General features: G+C 45.3%; 1 protein-coding gene across 6 annotated transcripts in view; it reads right to left on the minus strand.

Moving 5' to 3' along the window:
- Positions 1-15,232, minus strand: part of LOC105474515 (bromodomain and PHD finger containing 3) — a 35,345-nt gene that overhangs the window by 7,656 nt on the left and 12,457 nt on the right. For 5 of the 6 annotated variants that reach the window (XM_011729248.3, XM_011729246.3, XM_011729245.3 and 2 more), the window contains exons 5-10: positions 14,673-14,801; positions 14,060-14,372; positions 13,028-13,330; positions 10,526-11,032; positions 7,066-7,159; positions 2,820-2,917 (exon numbers count right to left, since the gene is read on the minus strand). In XM_011729248.3, the coding sequence (XP_011727550.1) occupies positions 2,820-2,917; positions 7,066-7,159; positions 10,526-11,032; positions 13,028-13,330; positions 14,060-14,372; positions 14,673-14,801 (1,444 nt within the window). The remainder of the gene's footprint in view (positions 1-2,819; positions 2,918-7,065; positions 7,160-10,525; positions 11,033-13,027; positions 13,331-14,059; positions 14,373-14,672; positions 14,802-15,232) is intronic. The other variant, XR_011623786.1, reaches the window with a different exon arrangement.

Raw genomic sequence — 15,232 nt, forward strand, 5'->3', positions numbered from 1 at the left:
GGATCAGGGGTCAGCAAACTAGTTCTGTAAAGGGCCAAATAGTAAATATTTTAGCTTCTGTGGGCAACACGGCCTCTGTTGCAATTACTCAACACTGCTGTTATAGCATGAAAGCAGTCACATACACAATCTATAAATGAATGAGCATGGCTATGTCCCAATAAAACTTTATTTTTTGGACACTGAAATTTGAATTTCATGTAATTTTCACATGTTATGAAATATCATTCTTCTTTTGATTTTCTTTTCAATCATTTCAAAACGTAAAAACCATTCTTGGCCCATGGACCATACAAAAATAGGCAATAGGCCATAGTTTACCGACCTCTGAACTAGAACACCTAAGATGGCTTTCCCTGGAAAAATGTAACTGCTTCATCCTCACAGCCTTAGGGAGAAGGGCCAAAATCCAGCTTGGGCAATGCCACATACTGTTCTCTGCGCCTCCCTGAGTGGGGAGTCCTCATGATGGAGGCTTCATGGACAAAGATGCCAGGGAAGACATCCTGGTAAAATTACTTGCTAACTGAGCTCTTTTCTGACAGGGTCACACCTGGCCACCTAGGTCACCTGGATGCACAGCACTTAGCAGAGCTAAGCGGTCTGCAAGTCCTTCGCATGTCTTCTTTTGTCAGAACCTGATACTGGGTATCCCTGGGGCAGGCACTGCATCTTTTCATCTTACTTTGCTCTGCACTCAATGCACTAGCACATGTGAATGAGTGCTTCACAGATGCTTCTGAACACGCAGAAGAACCTCTCTTTCCCTCCCCCCATCTATACACTGGAATGGGCAGGTGACCACACTCAGTGACCACTTTAGTTATTTCTAAAGAAATATTACTACCTCACTTTTTAAAAAATTTTATTTATTCATTTTTTGTAGAGATAGGATCTCACTATGTTGCCCAGGCTGGTCTCAAACTCCTGGCTTCAAGCAACCCTCCCACTTCGGCTTCCCAAAGTGCTGGTATTACAGGTGTGAGCTACTGTGCTTAACTCTACTTGTAATTTTAAAAAATGCACTAAAATTATAAGATACTATTTTGCACCTATTGAATCAATAGCAGTAACAATAAAAAGATAAAATCCAATACCAAAGAGGTAGACTGAGTAGAAACTGGTGCAATCACATACTACTAATGCAACTGCAGACCAAACCCATCCTTATGGAATGTAATTTGGCAGTATGTCTGAAGAGCCATTTAAAAAATGTATGAACCCACCTGTTCCAGTAAATTCCTTCTCTGGGAATTTATTCTAAGAAAAATAACTTTCAAGATGAATAAAAGGATTTTAAACAAAAATATGGGTTCACTACATTACATATAATGTTAAAAGCTGGAAAAAACCCAAATGCCTAACAATAGAATGGTTAAGTAAATTATAATGCGTTGTTAGATACATTGTTCCAATAACATGAGATATAGAAAGATTATGTGTCAACATGAAGAAAGTACAAAAAAAATTGAAAACAGTAGAATACAAAAGTACATGTGTTTGGATCAGCATTTTGTTAAAAATGTGCCTAAAATAAACAGAAGGCAACACAGAGAAATGAAGACAATCATGTTACGGTGATGGAACTACGGGAGGTCAATATCCTTTGGCATCATTTTAATAAGCATGTGGTTTTAAAAGTAAGAATAAGATGTCACCACCAGAAGCACAAAGTGTGCCAATCCACTCCTGGCTTTGTGTGAGATGCTGTACAAATTCATCTTGACATGAGCCCAGCCTTTTGGGCACTGACAATTACGGAAAGCAATGAAACACACAGGCATGCATCCATCAACACACATACGAGAAAGAAACTGATGCTAAGGGAAAATAAAGTAGTTGGGTAAAGGAAAGAAGGAAGAGAAGCCCTGCAGCCTGTGTGTTAGATGGAAACTTCAAAGACAGGGCATCCAGGGAGCACACACGCCTGTACAGCAGGGCTGGACAGAGGTGAGCTCAGAGAACAGCCTGCTCTGCACCTGTCCCACCTGAGCACCACCCCAGGCCTCTCCCCCAGGTCCTGCCCTGCCCTTTATTCCCTTTGTCCAAGGAGACAGGGCCCATAAAACTACAGGGTTATGTATGTGCGAGATTCAGTGATACAGGCTATCACTGATAACGTTTGTGAATGGGGACAGGCAGTATCCATGAAAATTACAAACATACACTTCCTTAAATTCAGTAATTCCACTTCTATGGATAGGCTCCCTATGGATATAAAATTATCTATGTATAAGGTTGCTCACTGCAACACTGGTTATGATAATAAATGAAAACAATCTAAAAGTCCATCTTTGGAGGACTGGCTAAGCAAATGATGGCATTCCTATATAATGGGACACTGGGAAGCCAATAAAAAGCACAGAAGGATTTCCAAGATATATTACTAGCTGGAAAAAAGGAATGGTTTAGAGGAACATGTGCATATTAGGCTTCTCTACTCACTCTCTTAATTATTCATGCAAGTTTTGGCTTGTATACATATGGATTACCTCTGGAAAGATAGAAAAGAAAATGCTAGCAGTTGATGTTCCAGGGAGGGGAGTGCTAGCTTTCATTATACACTCTTTTGTACTTTTTTGATTTTTATTACTATGGGCATGTATAACCTATTCAAATTTAAGAAGCAATTAAAAGAAAAAAAAAAAAAAGAGTATGATTGGCCTGGGAGAGGGCCATCTCCCTGCCCAAGGGCCCAAGAGTTTGGGGGAGCTCAGGGACTGGCTGCCTGGTACAGAGCCCCAGCAGTGCAGCAGCCTGAAGAGCTGGCTCCTCAGAAGGCCTGGCCCCCTCAGCTCTGCCTGAACACTGCTCCTCACCTGAGCCATTGTAGTCAGAGTCTCCGTTCACACCTTCCAGGAAGGGCACTCGAGACAGGGCTGGCTTCCCACGGCTGCGTTTGGGGGGCGTCAGACCACTGCACACAGAGCAGGGAGAAAGGGGTGAAATGAGCAATTTCAGTGACTAAAACGCCCACTCCCCTTCTCCCTTCTACCCTCTCTGACAGGAGTGGAGCTACAAAAACTCTTCAGGGAGGACAGTTCTCACCTTCCCCTAAAAACTCACACTAACCCATGTTTTTGACTGCATAGTTCCCATGAGGTTTTGAGGAACCATTTCATCTACATGGAAGGACTGAACCTGGAAGGAGTTGCTCATTCCCTGCTCAGGAACCTTGGACTTCATCCAAAGGAAAGGTCACATCAGTCATCTGTCAATCCTTCCAGAGTCTAAGCAGCCTTGCCATGACAGGGGCCATCTTACATCTGCTCAGAATTCTTTGCTCTGGTTCACATTGTGTCTTCTTTAGAAACCAATTTATTTTTGAGATTCAAAAATTTGCCTCTTTGCCAAATTTTCTAAAGTGGACATGTCATACTTCCTTAATTAGAAAAGACATTTTTAAATTGGAAAAAAAAATGCACTTCTCACTTCCAAATGGTTTATGTGTGAAGTTTTTCTTGGATAGAGAGAAGTGGATTTTTTAAAGTAAAAAGTGGGCTGGGTGTGGTGGCTCACGCCTGTAATCCCAGCACTTTGGGAGGCCGAGCTGGGCAGATCAGGAGGTCAGAAGATCAAGACCATCCTGGCCAACATGGCGAAACCTAATCTCTACTAAAAATACAAAAATTAGCTGGCCGTGGTGGCACGTGCCTGTACTCCCAGCTACTTAGAAGGCTGAGGCAGGAGAATCACTTGAACCTGGGAGTTGGAGGTTGCAGTGACCCAAGATGGCGCCACTGTACTCCAGCCCGGCGACAGAGCGAGACACCATCTCAAAAAAAAAAAAAGAAATTTTTTTCATGGCTATTTCAAAGAGGCAAAATATATATTACACAAAGACTAAAAAGTGATAAGCAAAAATTAGAATAGCAATACCAAAGCAATGTTGTAACTGAAGCCCACCCACGCATCAGTATTTTCAAATTGTTCCCCATGCAGTTCTAATGTATACTATAGCTTCTGGGCAAAAATGATATGGCTAGGGCTTTTTTCCATCCAAACTTCAAAAAATATTACTCCTATATAACTTTAATTTTTTTTACTAATAAAATGCTTAAAGAATAGGTCGTCAATCTGCAGAAAAGCAGAAATGCTTAAAGAAACCCCCGGTGGGATAAGCAGCAGCCAGGAGTAGGGACTGGTTAGAGAGTAGGGTATTCCTGTTTTACTGAATCAGAACTGACTTTATCAGGACTGTATGCTAAGAAAACTTTGCTTAACTAAAACCCAGTGAATCATGATTTTTCAGTAACCAGTAGTTAAGTTGGTAGTTTTTATTGCTAGTCAAACTAGGAACTGTTTGGGAAAAAACAAAAAATACCCAGTTTACATTTAGGATTTAGTTCCCACTTACCCTACAAAAATCTGCCAACATATTAGAGACATTGAGTCCTTGTACAAATGTAAAGTGCTAGTAATTTTATCAGGAAAGCCTCTCAAAGTTCACATCAAGATGAGAAAAAGAAAAACAAATCAAAGTTCACATCAAGAATCTGGGGAGACATCTTCAAATACAACAGAAGAGAGCACAGCAAAGCAGTTAAGAAATTAAACTCTTGGAGCCTATCTGGGTTCAAAACCCAGCTCTTTTTAACAGTTCTGTAACCTTCAGCAAGTTACTTAACTTCTCTGAGGCTTACACTCCCCATGTGTTGTTGTAAAGATTAATGAATGAACACACATAAAGCTCTCAGTACAGCACATACCATGCATTCAATAAATAGCAGCTGTAGTTATTGTCATACGAAGGGTAGTAAATTTTAATGTCTTACTTAAAGTATTACAAACTGCTAATACTCTACTATAGAATGATGAGCTCTCAGAAGGATGAGCTCAATAAAATAGGATGCAACACCAAAAATAGGTCTGTATGTTCCTGATTTGTAGAAAAAAGCACAACTGACTCAATCATGGCCTGCATTTCAGCCCTTTCTCCAAGTTACCCAGGCCTAAGGAGACAACCCAACCTACAATTATCTTATTTACTGATTTAACATCCATATCCATGAGAACAGACACTTTAGAAGATAATCTTCATGACAACAGGCACCTTAGTGCTTAGAACAGTACCTGGCACACAGTAGGTGTTCAGTTATCAATATTTGAATGAGTGACCTATAGAAAGCACGTGTAGCACCAACCTGCTCAGAAAATCGTCAGAAAAGATAAACCAAGGGGCAAGTGAAAAAGGAGGTGTGGGGGATGGGTTAGTGACCAGTTCTTTCAAGATTATTTCTATTTCTGGGATTATATGATTCTGGTCTAATAAATAAGGTCTTCCCTTATGTACTTATTACCACAGTATAGGGGGAAAAAGAAAAACAACGCTTGCAGTTGAAGCCCTTGAATCTCCTATTTTAAACCCTGAAATCCTAATACACACTTCCTCCAAGGGGCCCCAGATAAATCAAGGGCATTGCACTGGAGTTCTGCAGAAAGGCAAACACGCCACCTGAATCAGCAGGCTAACCAGAGCCTGGCCTTGCTTGCTCTTATGGCTCATAGCTGAAAAGAATGCCCTTCATAGAAGAAGGGGCCAACACACATTCCACATTTAGTCAAAAGCTAAAAAAGGATAGTTTGATGGGTCCAATCCTACCCTGACCCCAACAAATTGGGCTTCCAGGTACCTTATCTTTGAAGGGAGTCAGGAACTTCAACCCAGGTCCAGGACAGAAGCATCCTGTAAGATTATGAAATCTCTTTCTCTTTCCTGTGCCTGATAACTTTTTTCCATCTACTTTCCCTATATCTCTGGAGGCTGCAATAGGAAGCTAGGGCAACTTTGAGGGTTGGCTGGGGGTAGGGGAATCACAAAGAAACCACAGCAGGGAACCAGTCCAGGCCAACGAGTAGCTGGGGACCCCCTCAGCCCTACCAGTAGTCCCACAGCCCAGGCAGACTGAATGCCTAAAAGAATACATGCCCAGTCTGCCTTGGAAGCACTTCAAATACAAATACATAGTCTTCTGGTGCTGCCCTGGGACCTTTGCTCCCCTACTCTGAACCTAAGATCCATTCAGCAGTCATATGGTGGGGTCATGACATTAGCCTTCAGGACAAGTCACTTTTCCTTTGTGGCACTAAGGGTTTCTCATTTATAAGAGTCCCCCCCACCCGCCCTGGTGTCTTGCAGAATACAGAACACAGAACAGGGGCTCCATAAACTCTTGGGCCTGGAATAAACTTTAAGATTCTGGTCTGAGAAATCCTCCCTTCAGATAAAAGAATGGGAAGAAGTCCATCCCTTTTCAGCTCAAGGATAGTAGAAGAGCTTTGGGACCTTTGTCTGAATAAAAGGCAATTCCAGGCCAGACACGGTGGCTCACACCTGTAATTCCAGCACTTTGGGAGGCTGCGGCAGGCAGATCACTTGAGGTCAGGAGTTCAAGACCAGCCTGGCCAACATGGTGAACCTTCATCTCTACTAAAAATACAAAAATTAGTTGGGCATGGTGGCATGTGCCTGTAGTCCCAGCTACTCAGGAGGCTGAGGCAGGAGAATCACTTGAACTCAGGAGGCGGAGGTTGCAGTGAGCCGAGACTGGGCCACTCCACTCCAACCCGGGTGGCAGAGCCAGAGTCCGTCTCAAAAGAAAAAAAAAAAAGGCAATTCTAAATTTCCTACTTGGTCATTTCATACACCTACACCACACCTCTATAAAGAGGCTATGACACCCCAAAAGGCAAAGAGCAAAACCAAGTCTTTAACAGGCTGGGTTGTCTAAGTATGTGTGTAGGGGCAGCAGGGGACTTTGGCTCAAATGTTAATTTCACTGAGCAATACGAGATTTAGCTTTCCCTATCCTCTAGAGTCCAAATTCAGTCACACAAACCCTGTAAAGCATCAGCACTACTCTTCCTCTCTCAGATCAGACCTGAGAGTCAAGGGTCACCCTGTTTTCTAGGAAATCCCAGAGTTACAGATAAGAGGCCTCAGGAAATAGCAGGAGTTGGGGGAGAGAAAAAGGTAAGCAGGAAGAGGTTCAACCTGTAGCTGAATGGAGAGTAAAAGGAGGGGTGGCAGAGCTGCTGACAAAGCTTTAGGAAATGTGTTCTTACCTGCAAGCTTCAAATGCCAGTCCACCACTGAGACCCAAACTACATTCCGAGTCAGACCCGCTTTCGGTGTGTTTTCCAAAGCCGTTGGTCATGCCTGCCAAGGACACACATAGTGAGTCTGAGTGCAGAAATCCCCCTTCCCAACACATGCTACAGGGTGAGGCAGCCACCTCAGGAGGGCTCAGTGAGGAGTGGAGAGGATGGCTATTCCTTTCCCTGTGAGAAATGAGTCTTGGGTGATAAAGAAGATATGATCAAGACAAAAGTTTTGGGGGAAATATTGCTGGCTAGGGCAAGGAGCAGACACTGCAATTTCCTTCCCATCCTTCTGCTTTTACTTTAAGGAAACCATAGCACACAGCTCACTCAGCTACTGTCATTTGGCTACATAGGGAGATACTAAGACTTCTCCCACCCTGGCTTGCTCACAAGTCCCTGGATTTGCTTCTAATTTCAAATCTCAATTATCAGGTAATCTCTGCCTTTTTCAGGAGCCCACCCACCTTGCCTCTTCAGATAAACACTCACATAACCTATGCCTCACATAGCTGGCAATAGCTAGTTTGATTCTTTGGGGGTGATGTCAAGAGAGACTAGAGAAGGATAAGGGCCCTTTGTCAACCACACCCTGAGATACCTCGCAGGGCTAATCCAAATTGAGGATGGGGGTACTCTTCAGCAGAACTAAAGCAGCCCAGAACTTCCTGGCAGGGAGAGTCAGAACCTGGGGTTCTAGGCTGGGCTCTGAAACACAGGTTCCTTTTCTCTTTCTTTGAGGTCTCTTGACCTCTCCTTTTGTGAAGTGAAGATAATACCTTACTTACTATTCAGTATGTATGAGAGAAGGTCTGTTTACAGTGGGGAGTCCTTCAGAGGCGAATGAAGGCTGTTTGGTCATCCCAGGTATGTGACCTTGAAGTGAAGGCTTCTACTCTCCTATCTATCCACATTTATTTTTCTATTTTTTTGAGATAGGGTCTCGCTGTTGCCCAGGCTGGAGTGCAGTGGTGTAAACAAGGCTCACTGGGGCCTCAATAGCCTGGGTTCCAGTGATCCCCTGCCTCAACCTCCTCAGTAGCTGTGACCACAGGCATGCACCCTATGCACAGCTAACTTTTTAACTTTGTAGAAACCGGGTCTTGCCATATTGCTCAGGCTGGTCTCGAGCTCCTGGGCTCAAGTAATCCTTCTGCCTCAGCCTCCCAAAGTGCTGGGATTACAGGCATGAGCCACTGTGCCTGGCCTTTATCTAATTGCCAACCACACTAAAAGTCCTATAATTCTAACAGCTGAGCCAAGAGGTGTGCGGAGATGGACCAGGCACCTGATTTGAAAGCTGTAAATTACAGACACCTTAACTAGAAAACTGTGAGACAAGTCCCTTCTATAAGAGCAGGTGTCTGAGCCACAATGTCTATCCTGTGACCTGGTTCTTCCTCTAACATTATTACCACAATTTAAATCACTGAAGCCATCTGTGTCTTGGGTGCCTCACTTACAAAGGATCAACACCTCTTTTTGTGAGATTCAACTAAGATTGTATAGAAGTATTCCTGAGTGCCAGGCAATTGGGATGGTGAGAGAGAGACAGGATTCTAGCAGTATCTCCAAGCAACAGGCCCCCTCAGGTTGGATGGGCCTCATGTACAGTTACTTCCCAATAGCAGGATCTCTCATTCTTTTAATGCAGTGTTCTCAGCACTGTATGGCTAAGCCTGATTCAGCTGAGAGGATGACAGTAACTGCTACCATCTACTGCTATATGCCAAGTGCTTTATAAAGGGTATTTCTAGTTCTTAGAACCCTGCAAAGGTACGTATCAGAAACCCCCTATTAGGAATAAGGAAACAGGCTCAGAGAAGTTAACTAATTTTCCTGTGGTTACACAGCCAGTAAGAAATTGGGGATTTGAGCACAGGTATGCCTAACTTCAGGCCTTAGGCTCTTGCCTCTATATACCAACTTACTCCCCTGACACAGAAAAGTTTTGGCCAGATGAGATGGGAAGGTATTGTTGAAAACAAAATGTCAGGCAAGAAGACAGAAAAGCAAGTGCTGGCCACACAGTCCAAAGTCACCACATAAAAGTACATGAGGGACACAAAGAGCAAAAGCCAAGAGCAGCCCTCCCTGCCAAGAAAGTGGGTCTTCCCTAACCCACCAAGACCTAAGTACTCTGCCCGGCTTCAAAGTCCTTCACATTCAGTCCCATCTTACCCATCCAGTCTTGGCTCCTGATGCTCTGGGAAGCCCCTCTCTAAGCTGCCCCTCACAGAGATTCTGTCCTCCTCCTTGTTCCCACAGACCCAGGCCTGAGGCCTTCATAACCATTCCTTGCCAGTCTGCCCTCATCCCACAGGGCCAGCTCAGGCCAACTCCTGCAGCTCAAATTCCCTGAACACCTCTAGCAATGCTACCTCTCACCTGACAAATAACAACATACTGTTCACCACTGTGATTTCTCTACATTTTGAGAGACTCATTTGCCCAATGGCCTGTGAACCTTCCAGAGCTGGAATTAAGTATGACTTATTTTATTACTTCCCCACACCTACTCATGACTAGCTCTTGCTCTTGCTGGATGTATATTAAGAACACTTTAGGCGGGGCGCGGTGGCTCACGCCTGTAATCCCATCACTTTGGGAGGCTGAGGCGGGTAAATCACTTGGGGTAAGGTGACCAGCCTGGCCAACAGGTGAAACCCTATCTCCACTAAAAAAAAAAAAAAAAAAAAAAGAATTCTCTTTAGTGATGGAACCTCCATTATCTACCTCTATCACCACCTCACCCCACTCCAACCCCTCTGCTGCAGCCAAACTGGTTCCCTCACTGTTCCTCAGACATGAAGGCATGTTCCCACCTCCAGGGCCTGTGTACTTTCTAGTCTATCTTTTTGGAATGTTCTTCCCCTAGACATACAAATAGCTCATGCCTTCAATTCCTTCAGATCTTTACTCAAACGTTACCTCTTTAGAAGACCTGGCCACCATCTCTAAGACCACCCTAGAATTCCTTCCCTGCTAGATCGTTCTCCAAAGCTTCTAATACAAGATACAGTTTACTCATTTGCTTTTAATGTATTCCCCCATAAGAGAGGAGATTTTTGTCTGTTTTGTTCATTGATTTTTTCCCCCAATGCCTAGAACGGTGCCTGACACAAATATTTGATGAACTGAAATGAAGGTAGGAATCATTTTACTTTATACAACATTGCTTTACCCTCAGGGCCAATGAGAGTCCCAGACACAATCTGGCTCTCTGGAAAATACCTGCTCAAAGCCTGTTTCCCCTGGCTGCTACTCACATGCCAGGCCCAACTGTGAGCTATGGTGCCCTCAATGCTACTATTGCTGTCCAATGGGGCCATTAGAGAGATGGCCAATTGGGGAAGGTGCTGATTGGCAAGGCAAAGCAGAAAAGCAGATGCGAAGTATCAAGAGAAGTCACAGGCAGGGTCACCTGTCTCTTCCTCCTGCTGGGGGGACCTCTCCCCTTCGCTCTCACTACAGCTCCCGCTCCTTGGCCGCTTCCGGGAGTGGCGCTCATCCTCGATGCTGGCTGGAGAGGCAGGAGAGCCTGCCACACCATGGTCCTCGCCATTCTCCAGGGCCCTGTCTGGGCTTCTCTGTAGCTTAACCCCATTCTTGGCCTTCTTGAAGAGGACTGATGTGCGGCGACCCACACCACTAAGTGGGGTACCGCCCGGGGTGTCAGGGGCCATGAGGGATAGTCTGTTGATGCCATTGTCACTGAGCAAGCGTTGCAAAGGCTCACTCCCTAGCTGCAGCGGTGATTTTTCCAAGAGCTCATCTTCTTCCACCTTTCTGGGCTTTAGGAACCGGCTTGGAGGTTTGCTATCATTGATGGGTTTCAGAGTTGGGGGCTCCGGCGGGGATTCTTGCTCAGACAAGGAAGGTGCAGGCCCAGTGGGCTCCAGGGTTGGTGGAGGAGGCAGTTTGGAGTCATCTATTAGAAAAAAAGAGAACCTGCTTGAACATTTTAGAAAGAGTCTGCTCCTACAGGCTAGATACTGACACTGATAACCAAGGACCAAAAGCATGGGCTGTTATAAGGCTTGAGATGCATTCAAGGTCTTAGATCTGAAGCAAAGAGAAAGGAGGATTAGGTTTGTTTTCTTTCAGAGACAGGATCTTGCTCTGTTGAGCAGGCTGGAGTGCAGTGGTCTGATCACAGAGCACTGCAACTGCAAACTCCTGGGCTCAAGTGATGATCCTGCCTCAGCCTCCAAAGTAGCTAGATCTACAAGTACACACCACCACGCCTGGCTAATTTTTTAAAAAAATTTTTGTAGAAACAGAGTCTTAGTATGTTACCCAGGCTGGTCTCAAACTCCTGGTCTCAAACAATCCCCCTGCCTCTGCCTCCCAAAGTGCTGGGATCACAGCGATGAGCCACTGTACCCAACCCCAGAAGAAGTAAGTTTTATCTACATTAGTAGTTCTTAACCCTGGCTATGTATAAGAATCACATAGGAAGTTTCTTAAAAATTCCAGTGCCTAGGCTCCATCCCATACCAACTGAAACCAAATTTGTAAAGATAGGCTATTTGTTTTTTAAAGCTTACCAGGTGAGTCTAATGAAGTGAGGATTGCAAACCATTGCTCTACACCCAAGAAAGTCACATGCTTAATCAATAAATAGGTAAGTCTCAGCTTGACAGATTAGGTATCTACAATTCTCACTGGACTCAAGAGTTTTCTCATCTGTCTTTCGAGTTTATTTCACATCACCCAAGTGACAGCAAGTACAGCATGCAGAAAAAGTTCAAAAATGTGAAAAACAGAGACCAAGTAAGTTAAATCAGTGGTTGCCAAACATGTCTGCTCACCTACCACCTTGAAACTTTTAAAAATTGAGACTTCCAAGCCAAAGCCCAGACATCCCTAACTGAATCTATGGGAGGTGAGGCTACGACATGGTTTGTTTTTTTTTTTTTTAATTTTCTAGGCGATGCTGTTGGCCTACTGGGCACAACTCTGCACTGCCACAGCCCCAGAAGTAGGGATACAAGTGGCATGCTGACTGTCACATGGGGAGTCCAGAGGAATCACAATGGACACAAAGCCCTCTGATGTCAAATGTGATCTCTCAACCACGTCCCCATTCTCTGCCAACCTGAAATAAAATGGGCTGTTACCTACAATCTGGGCCCCTATCCATTGGAAGTAACTTTCAACCTTTTGAACTGTGTGTGTGACAGGCTCTCCCAACCTGTAGGCTCAGATCCAAAGGCAGGTATGAGGGAGACAATTCCATCCCCAATGAAGGGGAAGAATGAGAAGCAGCTTAGCTTATAACGTTCCTGGGTTTCTGAGAATCACTTCCCCAGCTGTCTTTTCTTCTTTTTTGTCTTTTCTCAAGATTAAGAAAATCTGTGGAAACCAACTATCTTTTATAGTCTGGCCTCTCTACTTGAGATGGGCCTATAGATTCAGCCAAATGGGGTAAAAACCATGAGGTGGCTCAAAAGCCCGGGGTCTTTCCTTCTCTGCTATCCCCTCACATCCCAACCTAACCTGCTCTAAGAGTCTCTCCACATGATGATACAAGGTAGGCTGATATTTAACTGGTATGTACAATATGGCTGTATCAAGTGCAAAATACTGACATACTTAATTGGCTAATAAACAGCTGCTGGGCTGCAGCACCTGAAACTCCCCACAATCCAGCAACTAAATATCCACATCAGAAGCCTTTGGGAGCCCACTCCAATACAACAGCCAACATTTACTGAGATGGATAAATTTTGGTCTCTATTGATTGTTAAATATTTTGAACATCATCCCTGCGTATACATGCAAATGTGACCCTTCCAAGGGCTTTTGCTTGCCCATAAGTGTCAGATCTAAACTCGGAAAGGATACCCCATTATTAGATTTCAGCTTAGCCTTTATCCCTCTTTACCCTCCAACCCCCTGCCTGCCTGTGACTATCTCTCACCTCTGTCCCCATCGTCTTCTGGCTCCTCCTGCAAGGCCTGCTCCAGCACAGCTGCATCCCCCTGGGGCCCTGCTGGCAGCTCCCCATTGGATACTGTCTTGTTCAGTGATGGTGGCTGTGGTGGTGGTGGCTGTGCCAGCTTCTGCCGAAGGGCATTGATCTCCCGGCGTAGCAGGCGGACACGGCGGGTGCGGGCCCCACTGGACCGCATGGCGCTCACCAGGTCCAGTTTCTCCAGCAGCTCCTTCAGCTGCACCTCTGGGGACAAATGGGCCCGGTTCTCTGGGATGAGGATGTTGTCCACTGCCAGGGAGAAGGGAGGACAGAAGGGGCTGAAGGACCTGCCCAGCACAGGGCAAGAGAAAGGGGCCGAATCCTTCGGATGCAAAACTCTCTCTTGGAATGCCTGGGCCAGCAGCTTCCAGCAGCGTCACTGTGGGCCTTGGCCCTGCAACACCACTGCCCAGAAGGCAGCCACAAGGACAAGGTCAGAATCTGGGAAACGTCTGCAGGAAGCAGTTCACAGTCACGATTATGGGCTCCATGGAGCAGGCATGAGGCAGCTTGGCAATACCCTGGCCTGAGTGACTGGCTGCTGCCATCGAGAAGCAGAGAGCAGGGACAGGCAGCGTGTGGGGCTCAGAGGCAATTCCATTTTTCTGGTCCTCCACCTGCAATCTTCTGAATGAGCCAGACACACACCAGCAATGCACTCTCCCTGTCCCATGCTCCAATGCCATACAGAGGGGATCCAAGAAAGGAAGACCTCTGATGAGGCTTTAAGCTTTTCAAACAGACCACTAGTACCTGATTCCCCTTTTCTACCACTTAAGAAGTGCTGAGTGCGTTAGTTAAACTTTAACCCTTAGAACTATTCTAGCCACAAAGGTATACCTCAGTCTGTGCTCACCCTCAGCTTTGCTCCTGGAGTCTACCTATACTCCCAAAGACCACCCTGATCCCTCACTCTGTACACTCTGTTCCTGTGCCTCCTCCTGGCCCCTCTCCTCCCCACCCATCCAGGCCTCTCACCGTCTTCCCAGGAGAAGCGGTAAAAGTCTTCCAATTTGGGTGACTCGGGCAGGTGAGTGCCCCTCTCGGGGTCATAGCCGATGTTCTCTGCCTGCCGCCGGGCATGCCGTAGGATGGCCCCTCCCAGGTCCCGCAGGCGGACAGCTGCTCGGTGGAAAATTGTGTCTTTAGCATTATACTTCATGCAGTTGGTAACTATAAGGTTAAAGTCCTCCTCAAACTCCTCCAAGGTGCGGTACAGGTGGGACTCCAGCTTCCGCCTCATAGTAGAAAAATCCATTGGCTTGGATATGAATTCCAGGTAATCTGGAACCTAAACATATAAAACCTGTACAATTACAACAACCATTTACTAGCCAAACAGGCACACCCTTCACCAATACTCTTGGCCTCCTCGGTTTCTGATTTGGCCAAGCCAGGCTAACTCAGAGTCCTATGGTCCTGGCCCACCCTGGCCTGCTGACCCCTCATCAAGGGCAAATCTACTAGCTTTGCCAGACCCACCCTCCTACCCCTGGTTTTGTACACCCTGTGGCCCAACTCCTTCCTACCCTACTCAGACCCTGTTCCAGTTCAGGAAGAATTTACTACTTGGAAAGTGGGGGGAACTTGCCTCACTCAAGTTGACTGGTTCTGCGAAGATGTGTGCAGGATCCTTCTCCTGCAGCAGGTCCAGTGTTGTCCTCAACAGAACATTGAATGGCATCAACTCCAGCTCCATGGCAGCCTGCTGGACTTTGACCTGTGGGGAAGGTGGGGTGAGATCAGATCAGGACATCTCCTGCAAAACTGTGCTGAAACTTTTTCGTGATAGCTTGACTTTTACCAATCATGTACAACAAATTTTCATAGAATATTAAGCTGACCAGTATGAGGAGCTATCACTCAACCTTCAGCCTAGGAATAATGATACCAACAGCTACTATTTTATGATTGTTTCCTATGTACCAAACACCATACTAAAATTTACAGTAATAATAATTATCATTACAATTACAATAATTAACACTTCTATAGCCCTTACTAAATGCCAGGTAATGTTCTAAGCATTTTATGTAAAATAAATGAGTATATGAGGTAGGAACAGATGAGGTATTTTACAAAGAGGAAACTAAGGCACACAACGACTAAGTAACTGGCCTAAAGTCATAGCTAATAAGGAACGGAGTTGGA

Source organism: Macaca nemestrina, chromosome 5, assembly GCF_043159975.1.
Source record: "Macaca nemestrina isolate mMacNem1 chromosome 5, mMacNem.hap1, whole genome shotgun sequence".
Taxonomy (NCBI): domain Eukaryota; kingdom Metazoa; phylum Chordata; class Mammalia; order Primates; family Cercopithecidae; genus Macaca; species Macaca nemestrina.